Source organism: Conger conger, chromosome 7 (assembly GCF_963514075.1).
Source record: "Conger conger chromosome 7, fConCon1.1, whole genome shotgun sequence".
NCBI classification, from domain to species: domain Eukaryota; kingdom Metazoa; phylum Chordata; class Actinopteri; order Anguilliformes; family Congridae; genus Conger; species Conger conger.
Genome location: NC_083766.1, coordinates 30,351,512 through 30,366,503, shown reverse-complemented (window position 1 = coordinate 30,366,503; position 14,992 = coordinate 30,351,512). Strand labels below are relative to the sequence as shown.

At 44.3% G+C, this 14,992-nt stretch overlaps 1 protein-coding gene across 1 annotated transcript in view; it reads left to right on the top strand.

The window, feature by feature from the left end:
- Nucleotides 1-14,992, top strand: part of ubash3ba (ubiquitin associated and SH3 domain containing Ba) — a 53,038-nt gene that overhangs the window by 24,773 nt on the left and 13,273 nt on the right. Inside the window, exons 2-3 of the mRNA XM_061249833.1 lie at nt 13,508-13,561; nt 14,755-14,941. Coding sequence (XP_061105817.1) covers nt 13,508-13,561; nt 14,755-14,941 — 241 coding nt within the window. The remainder of the gene's footprint in view (nt 1-13,507; nt 13,562-14,754; nt 14,942-14,992) is intronic.

Genomic DNA, 14,992 nt, shown 5'->3' with positions numbered 1-14,992 from the left:
GAGGTATAATTCACATATGATCGGTTGTAAAGTCGAGTAGCCTACACAAGGTAAATCAGCCAAGTCTGTAAGTAATAAGGTTAAGTTATTTGTAACATTTCAAGCTATTTCTTTACTGTCTCGGTCTAATAATGTACAAACTCATGGCCCAAGCTACCGGGCATCCGGTCAGGGGCGTACTGAAATGTTCTCAACGGCCCTGAGAATATCGGTGTCCAGGGAGGATGCAGTGTGTCTGTTTGGTCTTGAGTTGACCTTGTCATTCCATACTCTGACTTATAGTCAGCGATAAGGTCTGCTTATTCATCTCCCTCACATCACCTGATGTTCTCTCTCTAAACTCCACTGGAGCAGGTGACTCTTGACTCATTGGAGAACTATTCTCAGTTCCACACCACGCTCAGAGTGAGGAATAAGGTTCACGGGTGTGTGCGTGAGCGAGACTGCAGAAAGGTGGGGATGAAGCATTTATGATTTGTGGGAGAAAACAGAGAGGGTGTATACTTGTCCCTTCCTGAAGGTAGTTTATGTTGCCTCTTCATGGTCCACTAACAGGGAGGCAACAAATTCCAGTATAACAACCTGTGAATTATATTGTGTTGGAATTGCATTTATAATTGCTGTGTTACAACAGTGTAGGAATGCTGTTGCACTCTGTTGGTTATGACAGGATGTGCATGGCTTGACTGGTATGGGTTTGTTGGTGATAGATCATGATAATCAAGCCGACATTCTTACTGCACCTACGTAACTTAATATTTCAAGAAGGTAGGTGGTAGGAAAGTCAGCCAAATTATCCAGGAGAACATTTGCAGTGGAGCGTCTATTTTTAAACATGCTCAACAGCAACTTTAATTGAAAATGAAAAACGTGAGAGTGTAATAGCTCACAAGAAATGAAAAAGGAACTGTCCCTATGCTGATGTTTCTAAGCGATGTGATTCAGAATTAGAAAGCACACAGGAATCTATTAACCATATACTAATTCTGCTGCACAGAAGGTGGACATTTTCACATCGTTTCACAAAATGACAGTAATATCCCACGAGGAACCTGCGACAGCGGAACAGATGGGGTTTTTACCATTGATGTTTCATTTTATGAATCACCTTAATGATGCGCAAATAAAAATGAAAATGAGCTGGCGATAGAGGCGACTAGACCAGCACTGGAAATATTGAGAGTTTTGATTAACCTCTTGAATAATGAGTTGGGGGTCAGTGAGACATGGGTCGGTAGAGGACAGGATGCTGGGACAGCGAGTAAAAACGTGGGCGGTGTGACGTGAGCATTCTGTTAAATATTTGGGCTCTTCTTCTCATTTTGAGATGTTATTAATGAGTAGATTGTCCCATAATTCTCACCCCATACAGTTGCATGTATAAGGATGCTCTCTTTTACTCAAGCATACACACCCGCACACACACATACACACACTGTGTATCTATAAATATGTAGGTACATAATCAACAAATTGTAATATTTAATTGCTACTTACTGAAATGATACATGCATTTGAGATGTGTTGCTTTTATGAAAAATATGTCCTATATCTTTGTAGTCACGTGCAGAGAATGATTTCAGATTATCCGATTATGGTATAGCTTTGCCATAAACACAGGAAGAGCCTGTGTGGAATATGCCTGTACCGGGTCTCCTGCTCCTGGCTTTAAAGTAGAACTACCTTGTCTCCGTGTAGACTGTGTGTCTATATCTGTGTCTGTGTGCGTTGTGTGTTCTACTCAAAGTATGGTGTGCATTCAATTCAAGTTTGGAAGAAGCATATCTAGCAAATCAATTAAAGTACCAGCCATTACTAGAAGCAATGCCTGGACTAGGTTATAAGTGTCAAGTCAGTGGAGGTTTAGGCCATGTCCACAGGCTAGTGGTCACAGGTTTAAGGTTAATCAGGCTGACTAAAGGGAGAGCAAAGCAACTATTTCCTCCATTATATGCAGTCGCTGTATATGGAGAAGACGTTTCCTATACTCATAATGTTTCTTGCTGGAGCAATTGAGATGCCAATATCTATTCTGCATATTGTGTCATAGATCCTACTGGTATAGTTTCTGCTACATAAGTGAATGATATCAGAATGCAACTGAAATATATTTGGGCCCTTATACTATCTTATAATATAAGAAATATTTTGTAAATGTGGACCTAAATAAAGAATTAATCTGTGTTCATGCATGTGTTTAACACACCTTCCATTGTTCATGCACCGTGAATAAGACTGGGGAAATGACCTTATACTGTATGTTCCTTTCTCTAAAATACCGACTACAGCGACATTTGACACCAAATGTGATTGTTATAGCAATAATGTCACAATGTTTCTATTTCAATTGTTCACGCTATTCACTGTGATATTTAAGTGTCTTAGCAGATGCAGGAAACACGTGAGACTTTGTGACAGAATGTCAGCTAGTCAGCTAGTTTTAAATAGTAAGCTGTTACCTGGCCATGTCTGGTCTCTCCAGAACTTAAACTTGGCCACAACGTCTTCAGCTCTGAACCTATTGCGATAACTAACAGTCGTAGTCATATAATTTATGATTATGATTTAATTGAGGATTGAAATTGTTGAGGTTTTATTACCATGGTGCCATGCTGCATAACTTGCCTGTGTGTGTGTGCGTGCATGTGTGTATGCATGCGTGCATGCATGTTAATTAGATTATCACCCTCTCGTGAGGATATTCCTTCTGCTGCTTGTGCAGGTAGTCAGTACAAATAAGACCTGGGTAAGTTATATCATAGATATTTGTGGACCTTTACATATATGCACTGAGCAGACACTGTCATGTAGAACACAGTCTTGTTTGGAAAGCTGGATAGTGACTGGAGCATTGCAGGTTTGCCCACGGGTAAAATGGCAGTTTTGCTCCTGAAAATGTGAAGAACACAAACACTTCGAAGCGTTCATTGAAGAAACTCATTCATAAAATTTTGCTGTGTATGCTGTGCTGTTGCATTTATTCGGCTTTTGCCTGAATTAGTTTACGAGTAAACGTTTTGGTGTATGTGTGTGTGCTTACATGAGTGTTTGCGATATGTGTGTTGTGCGTGTGTGTCTGTGTGAGTGTGTGGGCGGTTGAGAAACTGCAAGACCTGTATTGAACATCCTCTGTCTTGATGAGAAAGCTCACTAGGAGTGTCTGGTTGGAAAATTCTCACTTTTTTTTTTTTTTTTTTTGACGTGTGGGCGGTAGCATTAAAGCAACGCTTACATACTGCAGTTTTTCAGCTTGTGTGTTTACAGCTTGTAAACGGAAAATAATTGAGCATGTCCTGCTAGTCGAGATGTTGCAACATTCTTTCTCATTCGTACAAATTTCTCCTCTTTTGTGATTGCCAATGAAAAAAATACTTTTGATGCTTACTGATGATCTGGTAACAAACTTTAACTGCCAATGGAAAAAAAACATGTTTGTTGTGTGAAGCGCACAGTTTGAATATTAATAGCATTTCACAAATTTACACAAAAGCGCTTTTATGAGGTGCTGCCAAATCTCAAACAGCCAGAACAGCCAGACTTTTATTTTGTAAATTCACCATTTTATTGATGCTGAGGTCATATCGATCACGCAAGAGACTGAATGTGGTCTGAGTGGCCGGCTTAATGTGAGGAACCAATCAGGGGGAGAGCTGGCGTCTCTGTGCTCAGATCACTGCTTTACGATGATCCCCATGGGGCAATTTGGACGCAGCATAGAACCATGACACAGAGCATGAAATAGTCATGCTGTGTGCCCATGCAGCGCATGGCTCATGTATTATTTCTTAAGGCCCAGCCTTATGAAGTATTTTCATATTTCCAGTGCGATGGTGTTTTCCCCTGAAGACACTGGTCACCAGCAGGGTACAGCTGTACAGCTTGTCAACACAGGATGCTTTTCAATCTTTGTGAGATGATTTTCTTTCTGCTAACAATTATCTGTAGAGAACTGAAAATATGATATGTAATAGTTCATGAAATAGATTCGGTTAGTCTGTCTCAGAAATCCACAGGCACAGGCACATACATACACACACACACACACACACACACACACGTGCCTGTGCGCACAAACACCTTTGTTCTGTTTTCACACTTAATCATGGTTGTGCGCTCTTCATTGAGAGCTATGTAAATGAGTCAGAAACACCCTGCAAAATGTCCGGTTGTCTATTTTTCCCCTTGTGAGGGTGGAGGGGTTCCCTTAATAAACTAGGTTTAAAAATAGGCCTTCAGAGAGCGTCGTGTTGCTGCTGCTTTCATATAATAGTGGAAACCTTTGTGGTTACATAATGAAACGTCTGCTTTTAATGCTGACTCCACTGCGGCTAAACGGTGTGACCTGGAGCCATGGGCAGGGGCGTTGTCATGGTTACGTTATGACTAGACATATTAAAAAAACAACAATAAACCTACTGGATAACTGTAAGAGTCAATTGTGTCATTATAACTTTGGGGCACACGTGGAACACGGCTGTCTAGTTTCAGGGTAAAGGCTAAAATGTTTAAAAATGAATAGAGGTTTTGAATCTCTAGTCCCATCTTATTAGCCATTATGTGCCATTACAAGTCAAAGCCATTATTAGACTTTGATTTGTCCTTCAGAGCCAAGGCACAGTTGTTCCTGTAGAGTGGGAGGTACAGCTCCTGGAGGGGTAGGGTGTATGCTGTTTTTTTTTTCCCAACAAGTATTCACTTAGACTTTTAAATGTATTATTGAACCAGGAAATCCTGTTGAAATATAGAACCCCCCTTCCTCACCCTAATTCCCATTCACCTCTTCCACGTCCACCCTGTACGTCCCTATCCCCCTCAGTGCGAGTTGCTCTGAGTAAGAGTGTCAGCTAAATGGCTAAAATGTGCAGTGCAGTCTAAGTATTTGGACAGCGGTATAATTTCTATTGTTTTGGTTCAGCACTCCAGCACATTGGATTGGAAACAAAACTATGAATATGAGGTTAAAGTGCAGAGTGTTTGCATCCATATTGGATGATCCCTATAGGAATTACATCTCTTTTTATACAGAGTGACGCTATAGCATTTGGGACAAATTTCAGGTGTTTCTTATTAGTCAGGTATGTTCAATCGCTTCCTTATTGAAGGTATAGGAGAGCTTTCAGTATCTAGTCTTGATTCTAGGCTTTTGATTGGCTTTGATTGTTCTTAGCATTTGTGAAATTGAGTTGTGCCAATGAAAGAAGGAAGCCATTATGACTTTGAGAAATTAGGAAGAAATTGTCAGACACAGGACAACATTTAGTTCAACTTTTTGGAACATCACTAAGAAGAAAGAGAGCATAAATTGGCACAATTCTGGTCCTCATGTTGACAAATGCCAATAACTGAGTCCAGGCAATCAGCCTAGAATCAAGAGTAGATACTGGAAGTGTTAGGAAGCGATTGGTTGATCCCACCTGACTAATCAGAAGCAGCCATGAAGCCATTTGTCCCAAATAACATAACATAACATAACACAGTGGCAAGAAAATGCCGTTCAGCCCAGCAATGCTCGCCTTTTCCTACCAGTGTATTATGGCGCTCTGAAATGGAGGGACTATGCATAAAAAGCGGTGGTCATTTCTATGATTCTCGAAGGACGGTAGCACTGCAAATGATCTTTTCCACCTTGTAGTTGATTGTTTGATTTGTGTCTCTGATTGGCCAGTGATTTCACCCATCTGGTGTCCCGGGGTTTAAATCAGGGTTATATCTTCCCCTAATTAGGCTGAAGAATGAAAACCAGGGGTACTTCTGGCCTTGGGGGAATATTTGAGTCCCTGTGTTAGTGTACTGAGGAAGTGCAAAGATACGAGCACTTCCTCATTTCTTAACTGGACCCATCTGCGTGCTTCCTTGGTTCTCCCCTTCACAGTATACTGCCATTGATTTTATTGTGTTCTCTTCACATCATACCATCATAGTTGACGTGCAGTGCAGTCCATACGTATTTGGACAGTGGTACAGTTTCTGTTCTTTTGGCCCTGTCTTACAGCACAATGGCCAATGTCGCTGACTGTTTCTTATGTCTCAGCCTCATAATGGCTTCCTTGACTTCCATTGACTGTGGTCCTCATGTTGACAAACACCCATAACAGACTTCAAAGGCTTTCAATAGCCTAGGATCAAGATGAGATACTGAAAGCTTTCTTATACCTGCACAAAGGAAGTGACTGAATACACCTGACTAATTACTTTTGGTTCCCTAAAAAGGTGGACTTTGTATTAAAACGGATACAATTCCTACAAAGATCAACTGATATGGTTGTTAATGAAATTAAGATCACAGTCTGCACTTCAACCTCATATTCATTGTTTCATTTTAAATGTAGTGTGCTGGAGTACAGAGCCAAAAGAACAGAGATTGTCCCAACTGTCCAAATACTTACGGATTGCACTGTATGTCAGGTGTTGTGTGGGTAGCCATCTGCCGTTCATCATGTTTTAGTTATTATCAACCAAAATGCATATCAAGCTATTAAAATGGAGTAGGGTTAATTTGTCTTGTGGTCCAGAGATGAAGGATATGAATATTGTTTTCCTTTATCCTTTGAGAGTAAAATAACATGCTTAATTTCCTTACCTCAGTGGGAGCTGTAACCTAGGTGCATCTGTGCAGGATGCTCTTAGTTATTTTTAAACAGTTTGGCAGTAAGAGGTCTGCAAATGGAATGTGAGCTATTCTAAACATAAGCTGCTAGCTAAAAATCATAACATCTTGATCCTACTTGCTGTGTTGCTTGACACAACATGGTAAGACCAATGGATTATTCATGAGATGAGAGGAAATGCAGGCAGGGCCCTAGTTGTACCGGCAATGGAGCAGGAAGGCAGTTTATGTTGTTAAGTTCAGCGGCGGTCTCTGTCCATATATAGACATATGTTTTGCACAGAATAGAGGGGCATGGCTGTGGCCATTTTTGTTTGCTTCGTGTTTGTGTTTGTACTGAAACTTCTGTGTTTACAGCCAAGAGTTTCCCACTTCTGCCGACTGTCCTCTCATGGCTGCTGGTGTGTCTGTGTGTGAGTGTATGCGTGCGCTTGTGTGTGTTTGTGTCTGTTTCTGTGTGTGTGTGTGTGTGTGTGAGTGTATGCGTACACTTGTGTGTGTATGTGTCTTTCTGTGTGTGCGTGGGTGCATGTGTGTGGACAGACCACACTCTCTCCCGTTGATAGGCTCTAAGTATGGTTTTCCTGTCAGTAACACAGGCAGCACTGCTAAAGGGGAACTCCTATTGTGGCATATGCAGGGCTCTCACTGACACGCGCACACACACATGCACACACACACACACACACATAGCAGGATGTACAAAAATTATTTGTGTGAAATATAAATAAGCATTTCGTTTTTAACATTCACTTTTCTCAGGAAATTCAGGTTTTAGGTTGATTTCAGCTGAAAAGCCACCTAATGCAAGTATAGGTTTTTTTTTTTTTCTGCATTATAAAAAACATTAAAAAACATAAAATTACAGACTTCGGCAGCCACACAAATGTGGCTTTTCAGTCCTTGCTTGCTTTTAAAAAGACGTGAGACTACCCATACAGAACAGTGGACGTTGTCATAACTAAGTCTTCCAAACCGAAGCAGGAGTTTTACCCGGCTGAGCTTTTGACCTCGTGCGGACAGGCTGTGTGTGTAGCCTCACCATGCAGGAGTCTCCTACCCAGGTTGCTTTAGATCTCAGAAGTGCTCTTTGAGGGGTACGTTTTCTGAAATAATAAAAGATCACCGCTCTGAAACTAAGAAATCCCGCTTCTGGGCCAAACGCGAAATAGTATTCAGCCACAGCCAGTTTAACCGCAGCTATTGCATGTCAAAAGTCAGAGTTTTCCTGTATTTGTAATGTGTGTGTGTGTGTGCGTGTGCGTGGGTGCATGTGTGTGTGTGTGTGTGTGTGTGTGTGAAAGATGTATGTTTGTCAAAGGGCCTCAAAACCTACTTTGTGTTATCTGGCTAGCTGCAAAAAATATATAAATAAAAAAATGACATGAGGAATGACCTACTTCTTTGTGACTCAGAGCACTTCACACAGAATTATCAGGCCTGTGCTAATGAGGCTGCTGGGGGTTCAGGGAGAGATTTCTCCTTTCCCAGGTGGACGAGGGGATATGTAGCTCACGGTCAGAGGACACAGGAAGTTCTCTTCTTTCTTTCCCTCTCTGCTTCCATCCATCCACCGTATTGACTACGGCCTTATCGATCGAAGGGGGGATTATGACCGTGCGAGCCTGCGCTGCCTTAGCACCGCAGTGTTCCGGCGGCGCGGTGTGTGTGCCGCGGATGTGGATCTCCGTCTGCACCGCTGCTGTGTACCCTCGATTAGAAGTGTTTGCTTTGTGTCTGGGGTAATTAATAAGCGCTTGTTCCTGAATTGTAATAGTATCGTTGTATTGATTGTAATTAGCTAACTCGGGCTTTTATTCTGTACGGCGTTCGGTGTGAGAAGTGCTAAACATTAATTGAATTGAACTGAATTTATTTGTGTAGTACAGAGAATATTTGCCTCCTTCGTCTTTTTATTCTGTTTCTTCTTCATATTATTCTATTTCTTTATGTTCTTCTTCTTTTTCTTCATATTGTTCTTCATATTCTTATTTTTCCTCTACATATTACTATTCTCCACATTATTTGTGTTATTAATATTGTTGTTTCATACACTGCGGGAGGTGGACGCCACGTACACTGACCCACGCGGATGGCCTTCCCCTCCTCGGCCGTGTGGGCGGGGCCTGTTGGCGCGTGTCACAATGGCCTTGCTGTGGGCTCCGCTGCCTGTTGGCTCGGGAGGATGGACTGACTGCACGTGGGGCAGGGAGGTTAACCCTTCGCCCTCCAGGGGGGCGAGGTGACGCAGGGGGGCGCTGACTGCACTCCAGGGCCCTTCCGTTCGCTGGCGTGCCGATTGACTGGCTTTGGAGGCCAGACTGGGCTGTGTTCTTACTCTGGAAGGGGATGGGAAATGTGTATGAAAGATGGAAAACAGTTGGTCTGGATACACATATACACGCACACACACACACAAACGGACACATGCACTGGTAGGGGATGGGAAATGGTGCTCTGGAAAAAGGGTGGGGGAGTGTTGCTCTGGACGCGCACACATGCACACACTTGCATACACGCACACATACTGTATGTACAAGCACCAACGTGCACACATGCACTTACACACAGACACAGGGCACACGTGCAAATGCACATGCACATATGTTTGCGCTCAAGAGCACGCAAGCACAATCATGCTCTCACACACATTCGGAGCACATGCGCCCCACATACTCGCATACACAGGGGCACACACACACACAAACGCACACAAGCACACTCATACTCTCTCACACACGTGCAGGGCACAGGCGCACATATATCCACAAGTGCACACACATTCAACACGCACATCCAACATGCATACACACACCCACACACATCCTACACACACATGAGCACACACATGCACGCTCACACACACATACGCACCCAACACACACGCACACAAGCACATGAACCCAATTATTCCCCCTCCGGAGAAACTTCCTGTCTGAAGGCCTGCCTGTCAGTCGGCACTGGGGACAGGCCAGGCCAAGAGCGTATGAAAGGCCCCTCTCTCCCCTCTCTCAGGAATCCGGCACTGAGCAGGGTGAAATGCTGCAGGACAGATGTGACTAATGAGGGGGCAGAGCTGCGTGGAGCCCAACGTCTTCAGCTCACATTCCTCACGGTCTCAGGTGCTCCGCGGCCCTGACTCCTCTTCTTGGCCAGTCACGCGTCGAGGCTGTCCTGGAGGAACACCGTAACCTCAAGCGGCTGATGTCTGACCGCCATTTTATACTCGCCAGCTTTATTCCAAAGCCACTGGAAAAACAACAACCTAAAAACATTTTCTGATTATCCAATGTTTTTTTTTTTTTAAATGGCTCTGTGAAACCTATAAGATGATGTTAGGCTTTAATGAATTGCTCATACTGATGTTGCACTGTATATATGGTTTTGAATCAGAAAATGTTTCAATAAATGACTTTTTTTTCTAATATAGTCTCACCGACCCGTAAAAGAGTTCATCAGCTCTGAACTCGGGGGTTCACCTCTGTCTAGGGGTGAATGTTTTGTGAGTGTCTCTAGTTTTTTTGTGTATTGGTCGAAAGTATAAGAGTTTCTGAGTTGTAAAGGTGCAGGACTGTGTCTTGGTTGCAATTCTGTGAGGAGCACAAAACTATTTCAATAATTCATGTGCATGCACATTGGGTTTGAATGGCTGGCTGATTGTCCTTGAGAAAGGAAGAAATGGAACTCAGAAAGGCTCAGTTTTGGAAAGAGGCCTCATTAATAATGATTTTATCAGCACTTTTTCAGTCCTGGCAGTGCCTCTAGACGTGAAATGGTTTGTGTAGGAGGGAAGTTCGACTGGATCTGTGACCAGACAAGGTTCTGTTACGTATTGCCTCTCATGTAAGCTTGTGTGTTCCGACACAGTTTAGCCTTTGCCTAGATCAGAATGTGTGTGTGCTTGTCTGTGTGTGTGTGTGTGTGTGTGTATGTGTTTGTGGATGTCTGTTGTGTGTGCATATCCGTGTCTCTGGCTATGCGTGTGTGTCTAGGTGTGTGTGTGTGTGTGTGTGTGTGCTTTTGTGTGTGGGCGGTGATCTGTACCCTGAAGAGGAAATGTATCTCAGGGTCCTGTTATGAGCTTAGAGCTGCAGAAGCAGACAGAAATGTGTTTAAAGATTAGTATTTCGCCTGGCTGAGAGATTAAAGATATATTTTTTTTCCGTCACCCAGTCATGCAGAGCTCAGGCTAGAAAAGAGCAGGCTTTAATCACTCAGAAGCCACAGGAGAAACATGCATACGGTGTTGTGCCAGTTCAGCCTAGTTGTTCACACAGTGGTCACATCAAAAGAGCCCGCAGCCTCCTGTGCTGTCGCTCTACTCTCTGTGTAGACGGTCTGATCGGGATCTTCAGATGTCTCTGTCCTTCACTGACCGAAGATGGACGTGATAAAGTGTAGTGCAGTGGTTAGGAAACGGGGCGAACTTTGTAATGCCGAGGTTGCAGATTAATGCCCAGGTACTGGAACTGCAGTTGTACCTTTGAGCAATCTGTTTAACCTCAACATATGGCTTTATGAATGAGTTTTATGTAAAAACTGCTGGCTGTGTCTCTCTGCGTAAGAGTGGCTGTTAAAGGCCTAAAATGTAAGTGTAAGATGTTGATCTATTGAAGGGCAGTGGGGCAGGAAGCTGTTTTTCGGTTCGAAGGTGGCCAGAAAAGTAAAGCAGGCTGGCGTCTCTGCCTCAGGGGGCTCTCGGCAATGTGTGGGCAGGTCAGAGCGAGGCGGACCTCCCTCCTCTGGGGAGGCTAACGTGCCCGCGGCCCCGAGCCGCTCGAATGTGGGTTAGCTAACAGCTCTGCCTGGCTGCAGGGCCTCTCACTCACACACTGCTTAATGGGGTCACACATTGCACGAGCGCCATCAAACGCACTGTTCTGTAGGTCGTGTCCTCCATTTTGGCTCTGGTCTCGGCTCGCGCGCTGCCTTTTGGATGGAATTGTGGGGACCGTAACGCAAATGACGAACCCAGATGGGCTGAGCGGCCTGTTCTTGTCATCAAGCGTTCTTAGATCCTTAAGCTCTTAATGTCCTGTGTGTCTGTGTGCGTTGGCAGATTTTAAGCAACCTCATTCTTCCAAATTCCTTGTAGTTTGAGAAATTCTAAACAACCGCACGTATTGCACGCATTTATGTGTTTACAGCGCTGTTTTCCCCACACAAACACACAAACTGCTCATCTGTTCAGCGGTTTTAATGCATCAGTGTGTAGGTTGAGCTGCTGCGTATGTCATCTGCTGTGTGTTGAGGCCCCACAAAAACAGCCAGTGGTAATATTTTAACACTTTCTGTAAACGAGACCTGTGAAACCAGAGTGGCTATTGTGTTTCGAGGAGGGGCAGAGGGGGAGAGAGAGAGAGAGAGAGAGAGAGAGAGAGAGAATTGCCTTAGAACAGCTTAGCCTCATGGAAGGTATATCAGAAACCTTAAAATGAGGGATCAAGAATGGAGGAGATGGAGAGAATGAGGGAGTGAGAAAGGAGGAGATGGAGAGTGAGTGAGAGAGAAAGTTAGAATATAATAGAATAGCGTTGTGAAAAGAATACACAGAGTTAAAAGAGTGACAATTTGAAAACGGCAAGAGAGGAGCAGTTAAAGAGGGGGAAGAAAGACGGTTGGAGGGGGAGTGGGGGATAGAGATACTGCATGATGGTGATGCAGTTGCCCATAACATCGTTAGCCAGAGAGCCTTTGATGTTTTACTTTCTGAGTTCCACCGCCCCCTGTTGCAGTCGGGGGTTCTTGAGAAATAGCTTGAGCTGTTACTTTTCCATTTTAAAACATACAGAAGTTGCTTCAGAGCAGAGGCAGGGAGAGGCCGTGTGATATCAGGAAGGTATTTAATTGGCTGCATTCCCTCACAACACTCAACGCAGTGTGAGCACGCACTGACCACAAGCATTCTGGGAAATGTACTGAGTGACATTGGTCATTGAGTCATTGAGGCTGCTTGCGGTCACCCTTGAACTGCGGACATCACCCTGAATTGAAAGCTCTAAAAAAAAAGTTTTGCTTCTGCATTACGCTAGACTAGCTGTTACCTTGCAACAAGAATAACCTGCGTCTCCCAGGCTAAAGATTCTGTTTCGCTACCACTATTCTTGAACTATTCTTCTATTTCTTAAACTACTAAAACTTATGTACTGCCCACATATGTTCTGTCTCCTATAAACAATGTATAAATCAGAAATGGGCCTATTATTTTTTGTTTTGCAGTAATATTGTGAACAATGTTAGCATTATAAACTGCTACTATTTTCCTTCAGTCTTTTCTTTGCTCCAGTGGAGATTGGCACATGATTAGTGTAATATGTAAGTGACTTTGGGTAAATATGTTGGATAAACAATAAAGGTACTGTGGCAGGGCAGAGTGGTCATGTGATGTGACGGAAATTGCCCAGACCTGGTGAACTGTGCAGAAGCACAACCCTACATGCGGCATCTGTGCGATGACCGGTATCTCTCCTCGAATATGACTGCAGTCTGTTTTCCTAAGCCTGTGAAAATGGAAGGTGGGTGTGGAAGGTAGGCAAATGTCTCAGGAGTCAGGTCTCCCTGATCACACAGGCAACACAATGACTCCTCTACACATCACCCAACTCCCTGGTTAGAGGCTATTGAATGTGCCAGTAAGTCGGTGGATCTGTCACAGGTGGCTAGGCTATCCGGTACTTACAAAGACTAGCACCGGTAGGCAGGTGCGATAATTCTGGGCCTGCTGCATTAGCATTGCTTTGCTAGGCAGATTGTCAGGTCTATGCTTGATGAAATATGTCATTATTGTTTACTGGTGTTCCAGTGTTCATTTCCTGTCCTGTTGGTTTCAATAGTGAAGTTCTTTTTTGTCTAATTTTATCTAATATCGACTGCCTTTGTCCTTTTTTCTCTCTTACACAGATTGAAGGCATTGGTGTCCACTGGAGGGAGAAGTGTGCAGGCTGCCTGTGACTGGTGAGTACACACACACACGCACGCACACACACACACACACACACGCACACACATGCACACACACACACACACTCACACACACACACACACACACACACACACACACTCACACACTCACACACGCACACACACAGACACACACGCACACACACACACACACACTCACACACACACACACACACACATACACACACACACACGCACACACGCGCATATACTGCCACTATGTGTTATAGTTGTAGGCATATATTTTAACAAGCCCACATGTGTCTGCTCCAGAACTGCTGCTGTTTATAGCACTCGCTCTGAGGCAAGCCAACTATCATAGTGTCTCTGCTGCCCCCTTCTGGATGTTGAATGTATAAACTGGTGAAAAGTCTAAGACGTCAGAGGTAAAGACTGCTGTGTCACTGCCTGTGTGCCTGTGAGCAGGGGAGCCACCAGGAATTATCAGCCCCATAAAAAGATCACACATCGGGCCCCACCAACCCAGATATGTCATTTTTGAGCACCCCTGCTTGTTAGGGCTCTTGGTATAATCTTAACTCCCCAATCCCTTATGACACCCCTGCGTGTGTGCATGTCTGCTTGTGTGTGTTTGCGTGCGTGTGTGTGTGTGTGTATGTGTGCGCGTGCCAGCACAGCTGTGTATCTGTGTGCACATTCCATGTGTGCATACACACATTTACATCTATGTAAATGGACTGCATTCTTATAGTACTTCTATGCAAAGCCCTTTACTATGGGTGCCTCTCATTCATCCATTCATAAACACACTCATACACCACCTAGGCTGCCAGGCAAGGTACCAATCAGCTCGTTGGGAGCAATTCGGGGTTAGGTGTCTTGCTCAGGGACACTTTGATACACCCGGGGGGGGGAACAAACCGGCAACCCTCCGACTGCCAGACAACCATTCTTACCTCCTGAGTTAATAAAGTGTGCAGTAGTAAAATCTCAGATGACTGTTTCATACCAGTAAATAAGTGTGCCACTTGTATGCCAGTGTGGTTACCTACTAATGCCGCCTACTGGAGAGAGGGGGTAAGTGCAGCAGCCAGGTTAGTGTGTCAGTCCTTCAGCAGGTTTAGTCCTGCCAGTGCCTGGAGGAGCAGAGCTGTGCAGCGGTGTCTCTGTGAATCGCTCCCCCGCCCTAAATGTCCCCGTTAACCCTTTTGTCCCCCTGTCACCAGGCTGTTCTCCCATGTGGACGACCCCTTCCTGGACGACCCCCTTCCCAGGGAGTATGTGCTGTACCTGCGGCCCAACGGGCCCCTGGCACAACAGCTCTCCCACTTCTGGCAGCAGTCCCGCCTCACCTGCGGCAAGAACAAAGCCCACAACATCTTCCCCCACATCACCCTCTGCCAGTTCTTTATGGTGAGGTCAGGGGCTGGAGCTCCTGCACATCATAATAACAACAACAACAAC